The 25,971-nt window shown below is 42.1% G+C and overlaps 1 protein-coding gene across 2 annotated transcripts in view; it reads left to right on the top strand.

The window, feature by feature from the left end:
* The window catches only part of LOC149257058 (Amino acid dehydrogenase family protein), a 312,811-nt gene that overhangs the window by 129,846 nt on the left and 156,994 nt on the right, over window positions 1-25,971 (top strand). For both annotated transcript variants that reach the window (XR_016256678.1, XM_089413564.1), the window contains exons 7-9: window positions 1,857-1,928; window positions 2,359-2,414; window positions 2,651-2,736. Coding sequence is in view for 1 of the 2 variants with exons in the window: in XM_089413564.1 (XP_089269690.1) it covers window positions 1,857-1,928; window positions 2,359-2,414; window positions 2,651-2,736 (214 nt within the window). In the remaining variant the exon portion in view is untranslated. The remainder of the gene's footprint in view (window positions 1-1,856; window positions 1,929-2,358; window positions 2,415-2,650; window positions 2,737-25,971) is intronic.

Below are 25,971 nucleotides of genomic sequence, written 5' to 3'. Positions count from 1 at the left end.
CTAAACAAATCGCTGAGACAATGTGCAAAAATATTTATAAATTACACGATTTTCCAAAAGTCATTGTGAGTGATAGAGATGCCAAATTTAAGGGTAATTTTTGATAGGAATTGTTCAACCATATAGGAACCTACCTAAGTATGAGTTCCACTTACCACCATCAAACAGATGGACAAACAGAGGTTGTCAATAAATGTTTGGAAGCCTACCTATGTTGTTACGCTACAAAAAAACAAAATAAGTGGGCTCAATGGTTGCATCTCGCTGAATGGTGGTATAATTCTATTTATCATACGTCAACAAAAATGACTCCATTCCAAGCTTTGTATGGGTACGAACCTCCAAAATGGAAGGATCTAGCTATCGTCCAGACAAATCTACCAGTTATTAAAAATCAACTAGAAGAAACCCAAAAAATCGTCCAAGCCCTAAAAGAAAATTTAAATAATGCAAGAAACCATATGAAGCAACAAGCTGACGGAAACAAAACCGAAAGAGAATTTGAAGTTGGAGAATGGGTATTTGTCAAGCTCCAGCCATACAAACAATTGTCCTTGAATCAAAAAGGAAAAATAAATTGGCACCAAAGTTCTATGGACCATACCAGATCAACAAAAAGATCAACCAAGTTGCATATAGTTTAAGCCTTCTGGATAAAAGTCATGTTCACAACGTCTTCCATGTTTTCTGTCTAAAAGGGGCATTGGGTGACCATCAATCAGCACAAACGACACTTCCATCCTTAGATGATGAAGGAAGGGTCATGTTAGAACCAGAAGCTATCATATCCACCATAGAAGAGAAGCTTCGATCTCGTGTAATCAAGGAATACTTGATCAAATGGAAGGACTTTCCAGAAGAAGAAGCTTCTTGGGAGACTGAGGCATTTCATCAACAACATCCGTCGTTATGTATGCTTTGAGGACAAAGCATTTTTTTCGGAGGAAGACAATGTTATATAAAAAAATTAGTTAATTAGTAATTATTAGGCAAAGGGCATGATCAAAGATCATGCCCATTCACCAAGAGGCACCCAAGGCAGTATAATGCCAGAGGCCTCCACAAATTGTAATCATTTTCTATCTTTTAATAATAATAAATATGAATTTTCTGAGTATTTGAATTTGTTTGTGCCAACTAGTAATTCAGAAAACTGCAAAATGTAATGCTTGTAGAAAGTATATTAGGGATTATGATTTATGGGGGCACAGTTTGAGATGTGGGCTTTTCTGGCCTGGGTTGGAAGTGGGAGCGAAGCTCCCAATTTTACTTAATTGTTTGTTTAATTTTTCATTATTAGAGGTTTTTATGGTCAAAAAAGAGAAAAAAGAGTTAAATGCACTTAATGTTCTCCTCTGTACATTGTTATGTTAAGACTTCTGAGGACAGATTTCCTGCTCGATATTAACGTGAAGTATGTAGGACTTCCCACATCAATGCCTATAATATATATTCTTGAAAATGATCTCCCACGTTAATGTTCCTATATGCTAGAAATTTTTTTATTTGCTTGAATATATATATGCAATTGCATTAAACAGCCTTTCTGAATACCCGACATCATATCTGAGCCATTTTATCAAAACTTCTCAGAAGACTGAGTATATTCAGCTGTCAATTTTTTCTCAGAATTCTTTCCATATTGCTTCTGTAGAATGGCAAGTTTAGAGTAGTGGGTATTTTTTATATATATATTATGCAAGTGAAAATTAAAATAACATGTTTCAACTAAGTAGCTTTTTCCTTAATGTTCTTGGCTTTCTTGATACCTCATTCTTCACACTGTAGCACAAATTTTTTAAAGAAGTGTGCTTAACATGGACATAATACTTCTTGTCTTATTTTGCAATATGCAGGGTAGCTTTACAGGACCAAGGAATTACTGGTCTGGTTCCAGTTTACGAACTGAAGCTACTGGCTATGGATTGGTACTTGTCTTTTCAGTTGAGCTCTAGGAATAGGATCATAAGTTTTTAATAGTATTAATAATGAATAGAGTGTTGCTCCAGCAATGTTGATAACATTAAGCAATGGGCCAGAAAACCGTGATTTTTTTCCATAAGCAATTTGTTTATGATTTTTCCTGAGTTTTACTGATTTTTTCTGATTTTTGCGAATTTTGAAGAAATTGAATATATTTTGTATTTTTTAATGTTTGCCATGGTTTGCTGATTTTTTGCCAATGTTTCTGAGATGTTTTTTGGACCCTGGCTGGTTTTTTACCGATGCCAATGTTATCAACACTGCTTCAGAAGCATTGCTTCTGTTACATTAATACAAGATATAGCTATTGTGTGTATATTTTCTACTGTGTAAATGCAATCACCAACTATAATTTGAGTCTTCTTTCCGCTACAGGTGTACTTTGCACAAATGATTGTTGCTGACATGAATAAGGAGCTGAAAGGCTTGAGGTCAATAACCTTTCTGACACCAAATACTGATTTGCAGAGAAGAGCTTAACTTCATAAGTAGGTAGTTGTAGGCCAGATCTTTTAGCTGTCAGGAAGTTGAGAATGCAGAGGGGATTTTGAGGAAATTATGTTCAGTCCTCATCATTAAGGCAGCATAGTCCTCTGATATTTCCTTCCAGAAAAAGGTATGCATACATTAACTTGTGGTGTTAACCTGCTGTTTTCTCTTTTTTCAGATGTGTTGTTAGTGGGGCTGGCAAAATTGCAATGCATGTTTTAGAGAAGCTTATTGCATTTGGAGCTGTACCAGTTACAATATCAGGTGCTGACTTTGCCCGGGTCTTTACTGCTAAAATGAAATATTCCAAGCTGAAACATAAATTTTCTGTGTTTATCTTTTCCTTTTGTTTTCTTATGTAAAATTATTTGAGATATTCCTAGAAAGGCGATGCTAAATCAAATGATTCCTTATTATTTAATGTTTAAGTTTTACCTTAGTTAAGTTTTTAAGAGGTATCAGCTCAGGAACTTTACAAATGAAAAATATACTCAGGATATATATCGATTTAACATATTTTCCTGTTTAATTTGTGCAGTGAGCTTTAGGTTGTTATTTTTGGGGGTATGCATGATGTGAAATCTATTATCATCCATATCTAGCTTCTAATAATATTACAAACATAATAATAAGTTAATTAGGTTAATGAAAAGTCAAATGGCACATACCCTTTCACTTTGTGACCCACCAATGCTATAAGTAGACTGTCACGAGGCTCATTGTAATATCATCATTCTTATCCATATTTTATCAATCTATATATTTTTTATATCTGCAAAATAATTCTGTCTTTAAGTATAAATAGGCACTGTTTATTACATTGGTATCAGAGCTAATTCCGCCCAGTCGTACAACATAGTACCATCAAATTAATTTAATCACTGTCTGTACCACATTTGCTTCCAATTTCGGTATTATAGCTGTTATCACATAGAGAAAACCTTGGTTGTAAGGGAAAAACTCTAAGGTAACCTCTATCCAATCTTTTGAATTGAAAGCTGGCCCTTTCAATTCGAAGGAGGATCCCTTCTATAATTCAGTCAAATTTGACTTTTTATGTACTTAGAACAATGGCTAGATTTGATTGGATCATATAAAATTGGTTTAGAAAGGAAAGGTAAAACCATCGGGCATGGAGTCTCTTATACAAATACACTAGCTACAGACTATACAAATCAGTTTAACAAAGGCAAGATAGCTGCAAGTTTCTTAGACAAATCATTAACGGGATATGGTAGGAGACAATAGAAGTAAACATCAAAAAACAGAGCAACCATGTGAATTCTGCAATTGATATTTAAGTTGGAAAACACATAAGAAATTTGAATAACCTGAAACAACGCATTTACACAGAATTATGTTTCATAACCTTTATTCAAATCACTGAAGACCAATGGATTCAAGCTTTGACTAAGAAAGATGAAAAACATTATAGGAAACTCACTGGAAACCTTTAACACATGAATCTCTGAAATTCTATAATACTGCGTGGTGCGAGTTCTATTAATATCAAAAAATAATATACACTTGGTCTGATTTTCAAGAAATTTCGAACCTTTTTTCATTCTATAGAGCTTGTCTTTATAGAAAAGATTACAAACTAAAGCAAGTTTCTTGTTCATACTTGATTACAAATTGCTAAATATAAAAGAATGTATATTTAATCCAAACTAAATACATTACATTTGTTCCATCATAAAACAAAAGAAATAATATTTTGTATCTGAAGATCATAGTGTTGCTGGAGTCATGGATGAAGCTAAGGATCCCCAAGTCGAATTTGATGAGGTGGCTCTCCAATTGAAAGTTGATTAGCCATTTTTCTAAAAATAGAAAAGATTAATTCTGGCGAATTCCTAAAAAATAGGCTTCAAAGATAAATTCGAATCTCTGAAACTGTGATAGCTGCACAAAATCTAATAGAGGTTTTGTTAATGTGCCCTTACCTACAAAAACCTCTTTCGCTTTTCAAAAAATTCGTTTCCAATTGTTCGAATGTGCGACCGAAGTTACTGCGTTTTACAGGAAAAAACACAGTAAAATTGACAATTTTTACAAAAATGCATTGCTACTTTGGTTGTCAGCACTTTAACCCTATTTATTACAAATCGGCATTGACACTCCCGTTGTCAGCGCTTTAAAAATTATTTACTAAAATCGTGATAACTGGCTCCACGGGGATGCTGTTGATCATGGATGGCAACCAAAACCCTTATAGACCAGAGGCCTAATCCGTTAAAATGATTCCAACTCAACAAATGCAATTTGCCACTGAAATCAAACTGCAACTGTAACTGTAAGCTGAAACTAGCACTATACATGCTACTACAAAACATGCTCAGAGTGCTGAGCTTATTGGCTCACCAACCTATCCTAAGTTGCTGGAATTTTTTTGGATTGTGTAATGACCCACCTATAGCTATAAATAAAATACAAGTATTAGCATACGAGGCCTCCATACGATAGCTACGTATGCATGGACCCGTATGTAATGCACTATATATATAATAAACCCTCAAGCGAACAGAAAATGTTAGTTTTAATGTTTAAAATTTTAATTTGTAAATTAAAATTTATGAAATTAAATAAAATTATAATAAATAAATTAAATTAAATCATTAAAATAAATAAATAAACTTTATTAAATCAAATTTAGATATTCGAATAAAATCACCAAATCAAATTAGATTTTGTTTATAAAATCAACACGTATCCAAATTAGGACACGGATATGGAGGAAGTCGGTGAACGAAGACTTATAAGAAGGAAGGGGCGGTTGGAGGAAGTGGGGTCGAAAGGAGGAGGAAAATTTGTAACACAGAGTTTTTCAACAGTAAAGACTAAGCCTTGTTTGTTCTGAAGTTTTTGGGCACGGGGGAACATATTGCAGCAATTGAGAAACAATCTAGACTGAGTACCTAGATTGTACTTAGTTTGGCTTGGAGGTTATGGTCTTTTGGTAACGAGAGTGAAAGCTGGAGCAAATCTGAAGCCTCTTCATCTGCAGGAAACCAGGTAGATACTTCTCATCAAATCAATCAATTTGATGTATGAAATTTTGTTAAATTTTAAAACAGGTTTTACATTAGCTGTTTAATTATTTATAGGCTTTACATTTTGGGTAAATCGCTGTTTAATTATTTACAGGCTTTACATTTTGGGTAAATAACTGTTTAATTATTTACAGGCTTTACATTTGGTATTAGAGCCAGGTTTTGATCGATGGGTATAGCTTAGTAAGGCTTGGCATGGGTTTCGATCTGATTGTTGTATGGGGTTTTACTAGGGGTTGCTACCGGTTTTGACCCAAAGATAGAGTTATTAATATTTTTCTAAGTTATTATTACAATTCAATGAGAGTCCAAAACAACTAGATTAAATGATATCAATTTAAGCTACAAGGTAAATAATTAATGAAAATATTACCGAGACAAAGAAATTGTTATCATCGATTATTATACTATACATTATTTAAATGGGCCTTTGGACTTAATAAAATTGAGGAATTATAATTTAATATCATATCTTTGGACGGGCCACATCCCATTTGCTAAAAATTATTCATTTATAATAATGAAGAAGAATACTGTTAAATAATCAGTAAAGAACTTTAGCTAATTTTTTTTTTCGATTATGTAAAGTAGTGATATTATATTTTGTTTACTATAAATATTATATTTAAAGAGAAGATAGACTAAGTTGGCCCACTAATAATAAAAGATTATATTTGAATACTCAGTATTCTCTTAGTTTAACTTTAAAGAGTATTTTAAAATATTAAAAGCACATGTATATTAAAATATTTTATCATCAGCTATAGAAATAATTTGTGAGTTAGTGGAGAATGTTCACTAAGAGAATGAGTGTTAAAAAAAAATAAAAAAAATAAAATTGAGTAATATATATTAGATTATATTACGTTTTTATTTTATATATAGTTAGGCATAAATATTTTAGGCTATTATTTATGTTATGTTACAATGATTATGATAAAAATCTAATTTAAAAGACTCATGCATTAGAATAGTATTATTACGCATTGGGGTAGGATTCCCTGCATTAGGACAAGGAGGTCGTGAGACCACCCTCCTTGACCTCGGTACCAGTAAGATCTGCCTAGCAGGTAAAAATAGCAAAAAAACTATACCCGTTTATAAATGTGAAATTGCATAAACTATATGTTAAATCCGAATGTATAAACTATATGTTAAATCCGAATGTATACCTCAAATTTTTACAAATTTTATTACGTATACAGGAAACATTACGATGGTAAGGACATATGAGCGACGACGACGTGATCGGGCAGCATCACCATCATCAATACCACCACCGTAGTCATCACCATCTCCATCGTCACCACCATCATCATTGCCTCCATCGAGGCTATCACCAACACCAATCGCTCTAGCACCAAAGTTCACCGTGATAATGCACTCATTAGAAGCCTCATTGGAAACATTAAAAGGGTCAACAATGGCTAAGACCAAAGAAGAACCTCAACCCTTCGCAACCAATTCAGCGGAACCAAAGAATTTTGAGTATAAAAGATCAAAGGAAGATATTTCTAGGGAGCTACAGAAAATTAAACTCCCAAAATTTTCAGGAGGACGAGCTGGAGAATGTGCTGAGGCATGGTTAGAAGGAATGAACAGATGTTTTAAATTAAGAGAGTACTCTTCTTCTTCAAAAACAAAAATTGTTGTATTTCAATTAAAGGAAAGTGCCTTGATTTGGTGGGGAAATCTAGAAAAACAACTACACCTCACAACGGATAAAGTCCCTTGGGAATTGTTCAAAGAAAGATTCCGTGCTAAGTATTTACCTCCATATTTCCAAGAACAACAAGCCGAAGCCTTTCATACATTAATTCAAGGTAATAAATCAGTGGAAGAATATGAAATAAGGTTTATGGAGCTTGTGAAATACATTCACTACTTAGATTCTGATGAACGTCAAGCTGAATGCTTCATATTTGGGTTAAATCCTCGCATCAGGGCCTTGGTTAGGATGTGGAAACCATCATCAGTAGCCAAGGCGGTAGAATGTGGCCGCTATGCAGAGGATCATCTAGGAACTAAAAAGGATGTTGGATATTTTAAAATACTCTTTAAAGTTAAACTAAGAGAACAATGAGTATTCGAATATAATCTTTTATTATTAGTGGGCCAACTTAGTCTATCTTCTCTTTTAAATATAATATTTATAGTAAACAAAATATAATATCACTACTTCACATAATCTAAAAAAAAATAGCTAAAGTTCTTTACTGATTAATTTAACAATATTCTTCTTCATTATTATAAATGAATAATTTTTAGCAAATGGGATGTGGCCTGTCCAGAGATATGATATTAAATTATAATTCCTCAATTTTATTAAGTCCAAAGGGCCATTTAAATAATGTATAGTATAATAATTGATAATAAAAATTTCTTTGTCTCGGTAATATTTTCGTTAATTATTTACCTTGTAGCTTAAATTGATATCATTTAATCTCGCTGTTTTGGAGTCTCATTGAATTGTAATAATAACTTAGAAAAATATTAATAACTCGATCTTTGGGTCAAAACCGGTAGCAACCCCTGGTAAAACCCCATACAACAATCAGATCGAATCCCTTGCCAAGCCTTACTAAGCTATACCCATCGAGCAAAACCTGGCTCTTAGCCACTGCACAATCTTTACAATTAGAGAGTGATGACTTGGATCAACAGCGAAAGTTTCCGTGAGATCAATACTGTGTCACTGGTTTCTCAGTTCTCATATATCAAAGAACTTATTTAATAATTTCGCTATGGAAAGGTCGGCGGGTCGAAGGTGTATATACGGTGGGGAGATTGGTGGGTCGAAACCCCGCCCAACATTTCCGTCGTTTTACCATGGATATCTTATGATTTCATATCGCATATTTGATATGGGTGAATATATTGTATGATATATATGACGATATTGGTATTACGACATATATATATATATATATATATTATGATATATATTACGACATTGTAATGGGGAGGTCGGCAGGTTGAAACCCCCATCCGACACTTTCATATTTTACATCGCATACGGTATAAAAATCTGAATATTGTTTATATATCATGTAATATAACCGACGCACCAATATTTTGTAACGCTATATATATATATTTTATATGACCGACATTAAGATTTGGCGCAATATAATTTGTGCTGTGGTTTAATAAATATTTACAGTATGATATATCATATTTGTTTGAACCTTAATTCAGCGCTTGACACTTGAACCTTAATTTAAAATAAAACTATCTCATGGTGCACTTGACACATCGCATGGCACGGAATCAAGTGTCCGCTTCATCTGCTGAGTTTCAGGCGCGTAATATCCTCTGGTCCCATACCGTTAGTAAAGGCTAGGTAAGATGCTAACGCCCTGAAAGAAGGAAGGCAAGGCTCCGCTCTACGTTTCTGAATGATGAAACCCGAGCATGGTGAAACGCGATGCCTGTGTTGCCGCGGAGCCACTATCACGAGAGCCTCGACGGGGGATCATCCTGCTTAGGACTTGAGTTCTCCAAGGCAGGAGTCCTCGAGCTGTGGGCCTACCTGATTGATCCCGACCTCCTCTCTAAACTCGTCCTAGGCGTCTTGGAAAGGAATGGCTTGGCCTGGGGTTTTTTCGCTGATCGACCAAGGTGCGAAGCCGCTTGTCCCTCCGGGGGGCAAGGGCTCACGATGTTTGCGCCGACTCCGTAGCATAGGCAGGTCCAAACATAAATAAGGCACAGTGTATCGTATATTCTTAGATTATTAGTCAATGATTCCGACCAAAGCAGGTATAGGATCCGATCAGTAGACATGCAGGGGTGGAGGTAGACGCAGTAAAAGCATTGGTTTACCTTCCATCAGTTAATCCCGCGGAAACTCGGGTGTAGACAGTTCCTCTAGCCATTGATTTAGTTTACCCTGCAGTAAGTAGTGGTTGATAAGACTTGTCATCTCTGTAGAAAGTGGGCTCTGATGGAAGGTAAAAGCTATGTGGTAATATACTGATGAAAGAGCCACACTGGACATCAAGGCACCTCCAAGGGGATCCGCTGACTTTCTTGCTTGCTTTGCTTGTGTACCGGTTGTTGACGAAAGGAAAGGGGTAGGCCCACTTTCTTCGATCCGCTCCTCCAGAGTATCAGTATGCAGTCATCTCATGGATTAGACCCTCACACGTGTGGAGGGGTCGATTTTCTTCCCTGCATGGATATGTTTGATGGTTGAGATCTATTTTGACCACATGTGGGAGATGATGTGGAGCTTGGCACACATGTTCTTGCATTTTTGGGTGACTTGGCACATAGAGAGTTCCCCTCGGAATTAAGATGCAAACACATCACGATTTTAAGGTGTTTCACCCAGCTCGTATGCATTTCCCACTCAGCATGGAGGAGATGACCTCTGGCGAGAATATAGATGTTTCAATTTCACTGAATCAGTATTCACTGGAATCACTGCAGCTATGGCAATAAAGAAGAGCATGACCTGACGGGCGAACATAATCTTGATATAACCAATAGTTAGGTCGGTTCTCCGATCCACCTTGAAGTAACATCTCCAAGTAACATCTCCAAGTAACATCTCGAGGCCAGTAGTGCCGATCTGGAATAGTTGAGTAAGGCGGATCATGCTTATGCGCTGTGGGCACAGAGAGGAATAGGTCGTGCCTACCATCCATCGCTATAGTATTATGTGTGACCGAGCAGATAACCACCTCTTTCCTCGGATGTAGAACTCAGTTAATAGTCTTGTGTACCACTGCTATATCTATATAGTGTAGTGCAGCGCCGATCCACTTCTAGCGTCATAGAAATCCGCGGAACTCATAGGAGTTGGATGAGCCAATGAAGATCTGCCTCGGGCGATAACCCTTCCTTATCCGATCTGCTTGGCCTTTTTTGTCTTGGGAAACGTAACCAGAAAGGACCAGAAAGGGCTAGTAGCTCCTGCATATGCATTGGCCCCGCCTTGTCCCCGAGGCGGGAGCTTACTCATTGGGAAACGGATGATAGGGAGACGGCTTCTTTATTACCTGCATCGAGAGAGCAGCCTTATCCGCATCGGCTTTATCCACATTGGCTTCGCCAGGGAAGGTCGGCTCGCCCTAACGAGAGCATTGATCAAACGTGCATAACCCAGCACCGATAGATAGAAGTGGTTTTCCTGATCCTTCATGCTGTCACCATCCGTCTCTTCTACTATCTCAGGGGGAATCACTTGCTTCAAGAGAGAACACATTACACAAATCCATCGATTGGTTTCTTTAAAGGGAAAGCTAGCTAGTGGCATATAAGACTTGTTCCCTGTCCCACCATCTGGTTCAATTACATATATCTCTGTCCCACTCGGGTGAATGAAATCTCTCCATGAAGGAAGAGACCAATGAATAGCTAGCGGCATATGGAGTATATCTTTTCTCCGTGGATAAGGATGCGCAAGCAGGCTCGACTGATAAGGAGAGGATGCGAAGCATGGCTCGACCAACCTTTAGTTACTTATTTGAGAGGGGCCACCCAATAAGCATCAAGGACCGGCAGGGGCTCGACTGGCCGCCATCGATTTATCGCTCGACCATAAGGTCCGGCAGGGGCTCGACTGGCCGCCATCGATTTATCGCTCGACCATAAGGACCGGTAGGGGCTCGACCATAAGGGCCGCCATCGCCGCCATCGCCGCCATCGCCGCCATCGCCGCCATCACCGGCAGGGGCTCGACCATAAGGATGCGTAAGCATGCTCGACTGTTAAGGACCGGCAACGGGGCTCGACTGATAAGGATGCGTAAGCAGGCTCGACTGTTAAGGATGCGTAAGCAGGCTCGACCATAGGGAGAGGACCTTTAGGGTGCGTAAGCACGCTCGACTAATAAGGAGAGGTACTCGACCCCAAGGGAGAGGATGCGCAAGCAGGCTCGACTGTTAAGGCCGCCATCACCTTTAGGGTGCGTAAGCACGCTCGACTAATAAGGATGCGTAAGCAGGCTCGACTGTTAAGGAGAGGACCCTCACCATATGAATAGTGAGTGACTCCGTCCCTTTAGGGGGCTCGACTGATAAGGACCTTTAGGTACTCGACCATAAGGGAGAGGAGAGGAGAGGTACTCGACCATAAGGACCTTTAGGTACTCGACTGTTAAGGCCGCCATCGAGAGGAGAGGGAGAGGAAAGGGGTTTCTTTCTTTCTGCCCAGATCCCAATTCTGTGCTAGGGCCAGATGCAGTTATATACGTAATAAGGCGGATGTATAGGATGGATGATATGGCTGGTATTATTGGTCTTGCTGGATGGTACGACTAGGTGGGGCGAATGGTAAATGAAATACAGAAAGATAGCGTTGTGAGAATGCTTGATTCGTTGAACTTAGCAATTGAAACTGGTAAATTCACGAGTGAGAAGGTGGCGTCTCCAGATGATAGAGAGTGCGGACCTATCGACGAGTTCTCCTCTGTTTACCTGGCCTTGATTGAAGTGGTAAATTAAGGAAGCAAAGGTGACGTATCCAGATGAGAGAGAATGCGAACGTAGCCTATCAAGTTATCCTTCCTATGTGAACCTGGTCCATCCAGATGGTGGGAAATTAACGAGTGAGAACCTGGCGTTGCGAATGCTTAATGGATCGTTGAACTGAGCAATCGAAACTGGTAAATTCACGAGTGAGAGGGTGGAAGCGACGATAGGCCCGGAGGGACTCGACTGAGGTTACGAGGTCGAGGCCCGGAGGGACTCACTATTCATATGGTGAGGAGCTTGCTCTCTGGGGGAGGGGCCCCAATAACAGAGAGGGGGGAGATTCCTAAATTAATTCATTAGATAATTCTTCAAGTTGGGAGCCACCAGCTACTTAGAAATAGGGGGATGTGAGTGGTGGGACTGCACAGCAGCAGACGTGATAGCACCAGTGGTGTAAACGTCTTCAAATGCCCTTCTTATTCAATATAACGTAACCTTTCGTCAATTTGTGACGGGAGTAAATTGAACGAATCTGAATACAAAAGGTGGTCCCGTTCGGAAACGGTTCCACAACGTATATACGAGATGCCGATAGCTGGCCGAAAAAGAGCCCTTGTACCAACCGATCGATCAAGGATGGGTGAACTGGGAGGTGGAAAAGCAGAGAATCGGGGCTGCGGTAGGAGGGAAAACACGCTTTTGAAGCTATGCAGTCGGGGTGGGAGGGACGAAACGTTACATACGATGCACCAGAGGATCATACTACATTTATAGCCAATAGACGCTAGTAACTGCTGGTTAACATTGCCAGTTCTCATCGCTGATAGCCAGGAGGTCATTGCCTTTCATAACAGTCAGAGCCATAAGGTGGTCATAGTATGCCAGTCATTGACGATAGTTGATCAGCGCCAGAAGGTAATTGCCAGTTTTCATTCCCAGGAGGTGCCGATTACCACATAGCTTTTACCCCGACCAATCTAGCTTTTAGATTGGAGGCCCACTTTCCCTTTCAGAACCGGATCCCCTTACCCTTACCTTTAGTACTCCCTTCACCTTAGTTGATGGAGTGCTGCCCTTACTAATCAACTTACTGAATGAATGAATGCTTCTTAGTTAGGGAGTACCACTATGACCTATCCCGCTTAGGAGCCAATACGATTCCGAATCCAATGCCTTCTAGTAAGGAATACTTAGTTGATACGGACGGCAGGCACTTCTTTTACTGGTTGTATTCACTTTTGAAGCCGGAATCATTTATGGAAGGAAAGAAGGGTAAAGTTCGACCTATTTGTTTTGAGAAAAGAAACCACGGTTGTGGCATCGTTTTCACAGCCCTCTTGCATTCAATACTGCCAGAAGACAGACTACTCAGATATATTGTATCGGCTTGCTTCAGCACTTAGACCCTTTACTATTTACTTTTTGTTATGCCCCCAACTTATAGCGCGTTGAACTTACAGACGGACGGGGGCCTCCAAGGAGCTGTTGGATGGATGGACGGGCTTCCAGATAGCATTCACAGGCCTGGAATCACCACTTGTTGACAGATGCTTGGTACCAACTAGGATCTTCTGGGTATCACTATTACCTCCTGGGGGTACCGCTATGATTTCTTCTTCAGCACTTAGACCCTTTACTATTTACTTTTTGTTATGCCCCCAACTTATAGCGCGTTGAACTTACAGACGGACGGGGGCCTCCAAGGAGCTGTTGGATGGATGGACGGGCTTCCAGATAGCATTCACAGGCCTGGAATCACCACTTGTTGACAGATGCTTGGTACCAACTAGGATCTTCTGGGTATCACTATTACCTCCTGGGGGTACCGCTATTGCCTTCCGGTGATTTGACTGCCCCAGTTCAACAGGAGGACATACAAGCTTCCCTCTTGCCCCTTTATATGTTTGCCCGCTACAGAAAATTTCCCCTGGTGATTACCCCACTTAAGCTGGACATATGCTTCTATACCCTTGAGGTGTATGACCCTTCCTTCACGGGTGCACCGTAAGTAATTTCTCGTTAATGTCATGCGGTGCAGGTAGGAACCCTGTTTAGCCTCGGTAAGCTTTAAATCGGGTAGGTGGTATCATGCTGCTCTGCCCTTGTCAACGCAAGCAAATAAACATCAAAATTGAACTGGGCATGCATCGTGTAACCTCCTCAATCCAATCGATGTCTGAACGCCATCGTGTTCCGTAGAGGATCATGCGACAGACAGACACTTAGTGCTTGTATCCGCTAGTGCCTGTATGGGATGGGAGGTCGATGCTTGATAGCGATCGATTGATGAGATTGATGGCAAACATTGTTGGAGGTAAGGCAGTACACTAGACGGACAACAGCCAACGTAGTAGTGTGAGGGCGGGTCCAATCAACCTGGGCTGGGCGAACCCGAGAGCTGGTTGAAACCGAGGAGAGCTGGTCGAACTAATCCCACCAGGCTGGTCGAAATAATAAGCCGAAGCTGGGCCAACAACCCGTTATGCTAGAACCCGTTATGCATTTGCGTGTGTTTTAAGGATTGGGGTTAATCGCAGTATTCTACTCCTCCTCTCTGCTAGTCTAGTGGTTAGTCCATCTGTTCCCAATAGTCAATTCCTAGATAGTAAGCTCCTAACCTACCCGTTATCGATAGTAGGTTCTGTCCGGAGATAGATCCGACCCAACGGGCGGTTATCCATGGCTCTTGGGTATCGGCATGGTCTCTCTTCGGGGTAAAAGCTATGTGGTAATCGGCACCTCCTGGGAATGAAAACTGGCAATTACCTTCTGGCGCTGATCAACTATCGTCAATGACTGGCATACTATGACCACCTTATGGCTCTGACTGTTATGAAAGGCAATGACCTCCTGGCTATCAGCGATGAGAACTGGCAATGTTAACCAGCAGTTACTAGCGTCTATTGGCTATAAATGTAGTATGATCCTCTGGTGCATCGTATGTAACGTTTCGTCCCTCCCACCCCGACTGCATAGCTTCAAAAGCGTGTTTTCCCTCCTACCGCAGCCCCGATTCTCTGCTTTTCCACCTCCCAGTTCACCCATCCTTGATCGATCGGTTGGTACAAGGGCTCTTTTTCGGCCAGCTATCGGCATCTCGTATATACGTTGTGGAACCGTTTCCGAACGGGACCACCTTTTGTATTCAGATTCGTTCAATTTACTCCCGTCACAAATTGACGAAAGGTTACGTTATATTGAATAAGAAGGGCATTTGAAGACGTTTACACCACTGGTGCTATCACGTCTGCTGCTGTGCAGTCCCACCACTCACATCCCCCTATTTCTAAGTAGCTGGTGGCTCCCAACTTGAAGAATTATCTAATGAATTAATTTAGGAATCTCCCCCCTCTCTGTTATTGGGGCCCCTCCCCCAGAGAGCAAGCTCCTCACCATATGAATAGTGAGTCCCTCCGGGCCTCGACCTCGTAACCTCAGTCGAGTCCCTCCGGGCCTATCGTCGCTTCCACCCTCTCACTCGTGAATTTACCAGTTTCGATTGCTCAGTTCAACGATCCATTAAGCATTCGCAACGCCAGGTTCTCACTCGTTAATTTCCCACCATCTGGATGGACCAGGTTCACATAGGAAGGATAACTTGATAGGCTACGTTCGCATTCTCTCTCATCTGGATACGTCACCTTTGCTTCCTTAATTTACCACTTCAATCAAGGCCAGGTAAACAGAGGAGAACTCGTCGATAGGTCCGCACTCTCTATCATCTGGAGACGCCACCTTCTCACTCGTGAATTTACCAGTTTCAATTGCTAAGTTCAACGAATCAAGCATTCTCACAACGCTATCTTTCTGTATTTCATTTACCATCCGCCCCACCTAGTCGTACCATCCAGCAAGACCAATAATACCAGCCATATCATCCATCCTATACATCCGCCTTATTACGTATATAACTGCATCTGGCCCTAGCACAGAATTGGGATCTGGGCAGAAAGAAAGAAACCCCTTTCTGTGTGAATAAGCTAGTCCGAGCTCCCGCCGGCGTACACATCATTCCCAAACTTCTTTCGGCTGTGGAACTTAATCTAAATCTCCCTCTCAACGCAATGAAAGGTAGGTGTTTCAAGCTGTAGACGAGGCAAATAAATTCCATCGAATGGGATAGAGAACATTCATTCATGTACTCAACTGCTGAATCCACGCATTGAGAATAACATTTTACAGAAAGCTAGCTGGTCGGCTTACTAACTGGGATGGGTTATTCATAACCACCTTTACACCCTTCAAACGGGGTTTTACCCATTGAAACATAATACAAATTAGCCTTCCACACTTCATTCAATCAAGGAAGCATACTAACCCTCCATAAAACTATCATACTAAGACACTTTATACCGCTTATACCACCTATACTCAGACCCTTATACTCACTCTATCTCCATACCCATCCTACCTTCTATATAGCTATACACATCTATATCCCCAGCTAGCTCTATCTATCTACTTAGATGCCTATACTGCCTAACCTACCCTACCTGCCTACCCAACCCACCTTACCTTGACCTACCTACACTCAGTAGACTCCTCCTTCCAACCAAGCTCACTCAATCAAGGAATCAAGGATAGGTACCAGAGGGTCTATAGCCATCAGTCAAGCAAACAGACTAGGGTGGTTATTCAGTAGAACAACCTGCCTTATGATCCAGTCACACCTGCCTTCCTCATAATCAGTACTTCAGTCCTTCTTAGCACACCAGCTTTCTTAGCCACCCATCGAACCTTCTTACCTGCCTTCATATTGGTGATTGATCCGGGTTCCTGCTGCCCGATCTCTATCCACCTGTTTACCGGACCTTTACTTACTGCTTTAACCACCCTTGTTAATGCATGGAGTGCTACCTGCCCTAACCACTTGCTTCAGCCAGGAATCTTAGTTAGTTAGTGGTACCGCTATTGAGCTTTCGGGGGACGAGCTTACAGATACAATTGATTGATTTAGACAGCCAGCATTGCTAGGATATGCTTGAATAACGTTAGTGCCTTTACTTTGAGATTTACCCACCTAGAGATAGATAGAGACTTGCCTGCCTTACTTAGACGACTTACAGCAAGCATTTGAGAAGATGGATGGAAGGGCTTCACATAGAGCAGAGAGAGCTGGACTTCAACATAGAGCATTGGTCACGGGCTTCAAATACAGCATTCACAGGCAGGCTTCAATAAATAACACTTGCTTTAAGATTCTTAGTGGTAGCAGTATCAGCACTAGTACTCTCTTACTCAGCCTACCTTTACTTACGTGCATGCTATCCACCTATTTTGGTTACCAGACTTTACTTAACGCTTCATCCTACTTAGTTTATGGATGGAGGGAGTACTGCTTGCCCTTACCAACCAATTGATTAAGCCAGGTAGGGCTTAAGGCTGGGGGGCTGGGTGAAGGCTTATCTTGCTGGCTTCTGGAATGGATTTTCTCTTCAATGAAATAGGCTCTTTCAATTTGTTTATCTATGAGAACCCGGATGCCCTTTAGCCACTAGTTAATGCTTTTAGTCGATGCACTCGAGGTGTTGATGCAGTTGATCCCGCTACTCGATCCCGCTACCCAATGCACTCGACCCAGGATTCTTTGCCTGTCGATCATAGTCGATAGCTAGTGGTAATTGACAGCCTATTGATAGCTGATCCTTTGAAGCCGGTAATGACTGGGCTGGGATTTCTTTTCTCGCTTGATAAGACGTGTTAATAGAGTGGGGTTACGCCCAGCTAGTGGGTGGGGCAAGGAGAATATGTCCTGTTTACAACGATATGCATTTTATAGATGTGATGATGGGCGGCACTTATTTCACTTTGACTTACTTTTTTCTCATCTCCGATGGCGGCCCCCTTGTCGAGAGTTCGCTTGCTCACCCCCACCCAATAACGCGGAGGTTTGAAATATTGAGCAACGAATGAATGCATAATGACATATATAATGATATATATCTATTTGTATACGATATTCGATCGATAGAGCGTGAATGCATATATTATATATGTAATTACGCTTTCTCGAATCCAATCACCGTACTTCTCTGAATGAGAAGTCAAACTTCCCTAACCTCTTCTTGCATTTTAAGGGTCCTTATCAGTCGAGTCACTAACGTACCTGGGCATGGTGGTAGTTAGTTATATATGAGCATGTAGTAGTTTAGGTTCAGTATGGCGTAATGACATATAATGATAGTGATTTCCTAGCTAGAGAGAGAAGAAAGACCAGTCATTGTTATATATGAGCATGTGGTAGTTGCGGCTTCATAAAATAGAGATTCAGATCGTAATGGCATATATAATTCAATGTAGACTTACTCGATCTATCTCTCTTTAGCTAGCCTATGTTGCGGTAGTTTTCCAGAGGCATGCATCGAGAGCCCCGTGGAATCTAGTCTGAAAGGCCATTTGCGTGCGTTTTACGGCGATTTTACACACCCAAGCTGGGCTGGGGTTTTAGCGTAGACCTCAGAAATCGTCTGAAAGGATGCGTAAGCAGGCTCGACTGATAAGGATGCGTAAGCAGGCTCGACCCTTTTTTTGACTTAATTTGGGGGGGCCAATAAGTAAATTGAACCTTTAGGTGCTCGACTGATAGGGAGAGGAGAGGGCATTTGCGTGCGTTTTACGGCGACTTTACACACCCAACCCTGCTATGATGGTCGAGCCATTCTTCCTCTCCCTCACCATATGACAAGTACTTATCTCCTTGCCCTCAGAAGCGCAAGCCCCTCCGGGACCTTGATCTTTATGCGAAACTAAAGTCAACGAAATCATACGAGTCAATATAGATTGATTAGGGCCTTCGATCCACGTACGTCTTACGGTCTTTACCTGCCTGAGAGAGGGGGAACCACCTTACTGGATAATAGTAGACTGCCCGAGTGTCAATGGTAGGGTAGGCGTGGAGAGCTTTTTGCGGGGAAACTTGCAAGTACAGTTTGGGGGGAGGCGGATGTACCCGAACAAGGGCTGGGCGTCGACCCAACCTTATGAGTATTCAGACTATAACAGTTCCGATGAACAGTCACCAACTTTTGACAGTTATACGATTCCAGAGGATGATTTAGAATTGGGTCAATCACGTTTATTAGAAGTGGACAATCGAGTGGTTGTACCGGCCAAAACTCCTCTACGTATGATTGTAACATCTGCTGATGTACTTCATAGTTGGGCTGTACCTCCCTCAGGTGTCAAATGTGATGCTGTACCCGGTCGTTTGAATCAGACTTCCATTTTGGTGCAACGAGAAGGAGTTTGGGTGTGGGAAAGAGTAGGAACGATAGAAACGATATGTTCAATTATGATTAGATTAGGGAAAGTCAGCACTATTCACCTGTTGCTTATAAGTGGTAGTATTGAGCTCGGCAATGACGACTGGCTAAGATACTAGGGAGTATGACTGGGTACTAAGACTAGGGAGTATGACTAGCGGCTATCGACAATGGGAAAAGACAAGTACTCCCGTCAATGACAACTGGGTATCGAAACCTTCATTCAACGACTAGCGACTATCAGCACCTTCGGGCAGCTCTGATTGGCTATGATCGACTGGCACGTACTAATTGGCACACACGGACTATTGGTCACGGACTATGGGTACGGACAACTGGGCACGGGGACAACTTGGCATGGACTAGCACGTACTCTTGGGCACTATGGGAAGGTGAAAAGAGCAAGCAATGTCCTGACTCATACTTGGTCCTGACTCCCTGGGTTTTGACTCTGGTCCTGACAACCCCCACTGTAAAGCCCGGTAGAAGCCCATACCTCACTGGATAAGCAATTGGTCGTGATTTCTCCTCCTCACCTAACCGGACCGTACCAGCCCATACCTAACTGAACCGGTATCAGGCCAGATAGTACGAGCCGTGAAAGCCCTTACAAGACAAGACAAGATTGTATATCTATCCACTATCCATAAGCGGGGTTGATTGTTAGGGTATGTAGTAGCTAGCTAGGTTGGCTGGTTGGTTGAGTGGAATCAGTTCAGGTAGGTAGGTTCGTTTGCTTGTAGTTTACTAAGGGAAAGCACCAGTCAAAGCATAGGCAGGAGCAGCACAAGCAAAGGTAGGAGAGGCTGAGGTAGCTTACCTATAACCAGCTGTTGATCCAGCACGAGTTGCTAAAGATGCAGAGACAAAGGCTCGCACTTCTACTAGGCTACTAGGAAAGACATATGCAAGGGCTACAGCACCTACAGCTTATCCAGCAGAAAGACAGCGAAGGCATAGGTTGGAGAGACAAGGGTTAAAGCACCACCAGCACCACATCGAGATCAAGACCCAAAAGTAGCTGGAGCAAAGCAAGCATCTTAGCCACCGCTCGCCTAGCATTTATGTCATTTCGAAATAAAGACCCAGCAGCTGAGTCAGAAGCAGGGGCGGGTGCACATCTATATCGTGGTGCCTGTTAGAGAGCTATCACCTCACCACGATATAGATCCAGAGCGAGACCCAGATCCACCAGTAGCAGATTTAGATTATGAAATAGATAGGCCATTAGGTTATGAAATATCTCTCCCTAACGGGATAGGGTATGAAATATCTAGATTGAAAGGGGTCTAGGCGCAGAGACAGAGGCAAGGAAGACAAAAGCAGTTGAAGAAACAAAAGTATTAATTGATCCAGATCGAGCAGATCAAAATGCAGCATCCGTGCCCGTTGAATCATAATCCGTTTATCCACCAACAACCATTGAAGCGCTTTATCCTGAACCAGCTGATTTCATTTACCCACTTACCTCTGTAGTGGAAACCGAAACAAGGTAAACTTCATCTTCAATTGGTTCTGTTACTGCAGGGTAAACTAAATCAATGGCTAGAGGAACTGTCTACACCCGAGTTTCCGCGGGATTAACTGATGGAAGGTAAACCAATGCTTTTACTGCGTCTACCTCCACCCCTGCATGTCTACTGATCGGATCCTATACCTGCTTTGGTCGGAATCATTGACTAATAATCTAAGAATATACGATACACTGTGCCTTATTTATGTTTGGACCTGCCTATGCTACGGAGTCGGCGCAAACATCGTGAGCCCTTGCCCCCCGGAGGGACAAGCGGCTTCGCACCTTGGTCGATCAGCGAAAAAACCCCAGGCCAAGCCATTCCTTTCCAAGACGCCTAGGACGAGTTTAGAGAGGAGGTCGGGATCAATCAGGTAGGCCCACAGCTCGAGGACTCCTGCCTTGGAGAACTCAAGTCCTAAGCAGGATGATCCCCCGTCGAGGCTCTCGTGATAGTGGCTCCGCGGCAACACAGGCATCGCGTTTCACCATGCTCGGGTTTCATCATTCAGAAACGTAGAGCGGAGCCTTGCCTTCCTTCTTTCAGGGCGTTAGCATCTTACCTAGCCTTTACTAACGGTATGGGACCAGAGGATATTACGCGCCTGAAACTCAGCAGATGAAGCGGACACTTGATTCCGTGCCATGCGATAAACTGAGATTCCTTTTTACTTAATAATATCAGACACTTTAGATCAGGCGTCAAATTCAATCGATTTTCATGTAATGGTAGTACACTACCCATTTCGAATCGATGGACCATAATAGCGTAGAGTTATGCATTTTCGCCATTTATTCTTAATTTAAGGGAAGTTTTTTACATTTTTGAACCTACTTCTTTTCTCTAAGCTTCTCTTAAGGCTAGTGAAACCACACACTATATGGTTCCGGAATCTTTCTTTCTATGCATGCTTTTATTTGTGCCTGGCCTGACTCTATATGCATGCATTAGGCCTTTCTGTACCGGGCGCTATATGGTGCATGGTCTGACTCTATCTATCCCGGAATCTTTCTTGTCTGTACCGCAACCTAATCTATATAGTGTTTATCGTTTCACAAACTTTATATGAGTGATTGAGTGAAACTTCCAACTCTATGGCTCTAAGAAGTAGTGATTGAGTTCCCACTTTCTTTGCATGCTTCTTTAGCTAGTGAGTAGTTCCACTTCCTTTGCAAGCAATCTGATCTGTCTTGGCTAGTGAGTAGTGAGCTCCCACTTCTCCTCCCTAAGCTTCTCTTAAGGCTATTGAGCTGGTTAAACTTCCCACTACTCATCTAAGAAGGCTATGGATTGATCGTTCAACTCTATATGGCTCTAAGAAGGCTAGTTCCACTTCTTTGCAATCTTTCTTGAGCCATCTATCTATCTTCTTTGCAATCTTTCTTGATCCATCCTTCCTCACCCTCCTACCTCAGGTGAGCCATCCTTCCTTTGGGTTATGTTTTCTTAGAGTAGTTAGTGCTGGGTTAACACTTCTATCAAGTAGGTTGCAATCTGACCTACGGGATACTGCCGGACTCCTCTTGCCAATCAAAGAAGAAAGAAGTTAGGGAAAAAATCCAGAGAGTCGAAGATCCATTATCCCAGCAGACAATTGCTGAGTCCTTATGTTTAACGTGGCCAGAATTGCACTATTTAAGAGGTTTATTATTAATGGCTCAATCAAATATTAGAAAAAATATTATATTACCATCACTTATTATAGCCAAAAATATGGGTCGTATTTTATTATTTCAAGTCCCCGAATTTTACAAAGATTGGGAAGAAATGAGGAGAGAAATGCATGTCATATGTGCTTCTGATGGTACCGAATTGTCTGAAACAACATTCCCAGACAAATGGGAAACACAAGGTATGCAGATAAAGCTTCTATTTCCTTTTCGTTTGAAGCCTTGGCATAGATCCAAACCCCAATCTGCAAAAAGATTGCGTTGGAGTTATTTAACGACCTTTGGATTAGAAACTGACATACCTTTCGGTGATCCAACCTCAAATATAGGAATTTTTTCCAAATTTTTAAAACCCATCTTCAAAAAAGTGAAGAGACGATTGATGGGATCTACAGGAATAAGACGCGTTCCACGAGTTGGATATATAGACAAGAGTGAACTTAATGACCGGATACAAAATAAATTACTAAGTGAGACTACCCCTATGGGTAGTGCAAATGATTCATCCGAAGTTAATGATCAATTTGGATATGAAACCCAAACAATTAATGTGAAAGATCAAGATGATTGGACGACCACAATGAAAGAGCGGATCGAAGAAAGTGGGCCTACCCCTTTCTTTCGTCAACAACCGGTACACAAGCAAAGCAAGCAAGAAAGTCAGCGGGACCAGCAACCGGACTCTTCCGGCACTGCAACCGCTACAAGCGGAATTTCATAACCTCGCATATCATAATCATATGTAGTACTCGTTTAGGAAGAAGAGTAGGCAGCTGTTGGAATAGGAACTGGTATATTTCCGGTACTAGCAGCTGGAGCAGGAATAGTAGCTCTTCTTTCGGCAAGGCTTGGCCAGACCAATAGGTGATACGTGGTACCCAGGAGAAGAATGAAGTCAGTGTTCTGGAAAAAGAGAACAGGGTAGGAACAGTTAAGTAAAAGGAAGGCACGGAGTGGTGAGGGCGAGTAGAAATCCTAATCTGGATAGTAACAACGAACGGATAGGCACGCTCGGGTTGGTAGTCATGATATAGGTAAGCATTGTCTTTTGATAGAAAACATCTATTTTGCTATACCTATGAGCATCAGCCGTAGACCTGCTGCGTGGGAGGACCGAACGGAAGCAAAAGTAAGTTAGGTGGGCCAGGCAGTGCCAGGAGCTATTACTTACTTAAACATTTCTATTTGCTTTCTTAAGAAGTGCTTGCCTAATTCTATTCTCCATTCCAATAAGGGGCCGGATCAGTTTGTAAATCACTATGAATGGATGGGTTTAGGCCCGGCACAAGAAGAAAGAAGAATGAATGTCTCTTAGTTCAAGTTCGTGATTCATTTAGTTGTTTCTCCGAACGAACGCATAAAGCCCGCGGCGCTCCTTTATTTACCTCGTAGTCCTCGTTTAGCTCTCCCTACAACCCGCCAACTGACCCAAAGAGGTGAGGGCGGTCTGTCCCTTATGCTCCCTCGTCCTAGGTGCCTTGATGTCCAGTGTGGCCCTACGGACTGGGTTACCCGAGGAAGCACCCCAGTCCTAAAGGCAGGAAGTGGCTAATGATACTTTTTGGTTGGAAGGAAAGCGAGCGCAGCGAGTGAGCTAAGCGAGCAGTAGCGAGTTTCACGGAGCGAGGAGCGTTATCGAAGCGTTAGCGAAGCGTTATCGAAGCTAAGAGGTGTTAGTCCAAGTCAAAAGAGATAGGGGGGATTATTATATACGTAAAATGTCAAAAGAATTACACATTTCTTACTATGATATCAATACTAGATTGAAGATTAGCCCTCGCAACTCCTCGAAGGTAGGGGCTTTATACCTTGGGCCAACAACAATGACAACATCAAATATTGATTGGAAGAATGTATTGGTCTTTGCAATGCTCAAAGGTATGTTGCTCCAGAAAAGACACCTCCCCACAACCCTATTTGCTTCTTGCTTCTCCTTTCTTTTCACCATTGACAGGATGGAAGGTTGTGCCCCATCTTTGGTTCTTGGAACAACGAAAGGTGAGGTTGTCACAGAAGGTGAACTCGTGGAGTCCCTATCACTGCCCCCAGTCCCATATATGCCTGTGGTTCTTGAGGATCTAGCTATTCCATCGACGACAATTTCAAGTTTGAGAGTTGCCGCATCTTCCTTGTCCGATGCGGAAAGGAGGAACGGAGTAAGATAAGATGAAGTAAGGTGAATTCCGCAAGGTTCTACTGGCGAGGGGGGAAGGTATAACCTTCCTTCTCTCTCTCACCCTCCGATGATAGAGAAATCAATGTTGGGCGAGACCGCTAGATCAGCAATAGATTCTTTGGAGAATCCTTCCGAAAGCTGAGAAAGCGACACATAACGTAGGAAATTCGGAAATCCGGATTATTGGAGAGGATTGGGGAAACCCCAAATCCCACCATGAATGACGAACTCCGTTACCCATATGATAGCGCGGCGCTAATGAAGTGAGATTGACTAAGCTTAGAGTTAACTTCGGGAAATTGACGGAGAAACCTGAGGCAAGTTGGTAGAAATTCTCATAAGTGAGGCTGAAAAAACCTATTTCCAGGCAAAAAGGGGGACTGAACGAAACCATAGTGGCTAGGAAAGCCCCGGGGATTCTATGGTAAATTGGAAACGTCGGAGTAAACTGCGGCTTGTGAATAGTAAGATGAGGTGATAACGGCCGAGTGATGTTCGTATTTGGGTTGACTAAGTTTCGCATGATTGGGGTTGACTAAGTTTCGCATCAAGGTGACAGGATTTGAACCTATGGCCCTCTGTACCCAAAACAGCCGCGCTAACCAGACTGCGCTACACTTTGTCTCACCCCAGTTCATCCCAATGAAGACTCCTTCTCACTATGCTATGAATGGGATTTGTGTCGATGAACACCAAAACCAACCCCTCGCTTCTCATTTGTTTGGTCCGGAACTTGCCCTTACCTTCTTTCCTTCCTTCGCTATGCTCGGGTAAGGTTTCGGGGCAGTTCGCTTGAATAAAGCAAGCCAGGGCCAGTTCTGTATAGAGGTGGCCGGGTGAATAAGGAGTATAGTGCCAGTAAGACTCGCATGCATAGAGGCGCAGGGAGGCAATGATTAGGAAGTGTTCTCCCTTACCTGAGCAAAGCGTAAGGGGCGCCGGCCCTACCTAAATGAAGAAGAGATCAAACCCGGGGGGCAATAGGCCCAGGAAGGGGCTTTCATTTTAAGAGTCATTTTCTTCGCAAGATCCCGAATTGAGATCTCTCCCGAATTCCCTACCTAATTGATTGATTGGATCAAAATGAAAGGATGCGTAAGCAGGCTTTTAGTTACTTATTTGAGAGGGGCCACCCAATAAGTCAAATCAATTTCTTGCTTGCTCGACCAAAGAAAAGGGCGAGGGCCCCATATTACTTAGGGGTCACTCACTCATTCATATGGGTGAGGGTGCGTTAGTACACTCGACTGTCAAGGCCGCCATCGACGAAGTCACTCACTCATTCCGATGGGTGAGGGTGCGTTAGTACACTCGACTGTCAAGGCCGCCATCGACGAAGTCACTCACTCATTCCGATGCCCCCAATAAGCATCAAGGATAGTACACTCGACTGTCAAGGCCG

The sequence above is a fragment of the Pinus tabuliformis genome, chromosome 6 (assembly GCF_031772625.1).
Source record: "Pinus tabuliformis cultivar Carrire ecotype Pingquan chromosome 6, CPIR1, whole genome shotgun sequence".
Classification (NCBI taxonomy): Eukaryota; Viridiplantae; Streptophyta; class Pinopsida; order Pinales; family Pinaceae; genus Pinus; species Pinus tabuliformis.
The sequence above is the reverse complement of the archived record's forward strand: the minus strand, read 5'-3'. Positions and strand labels throughout refer to the sequence as shown.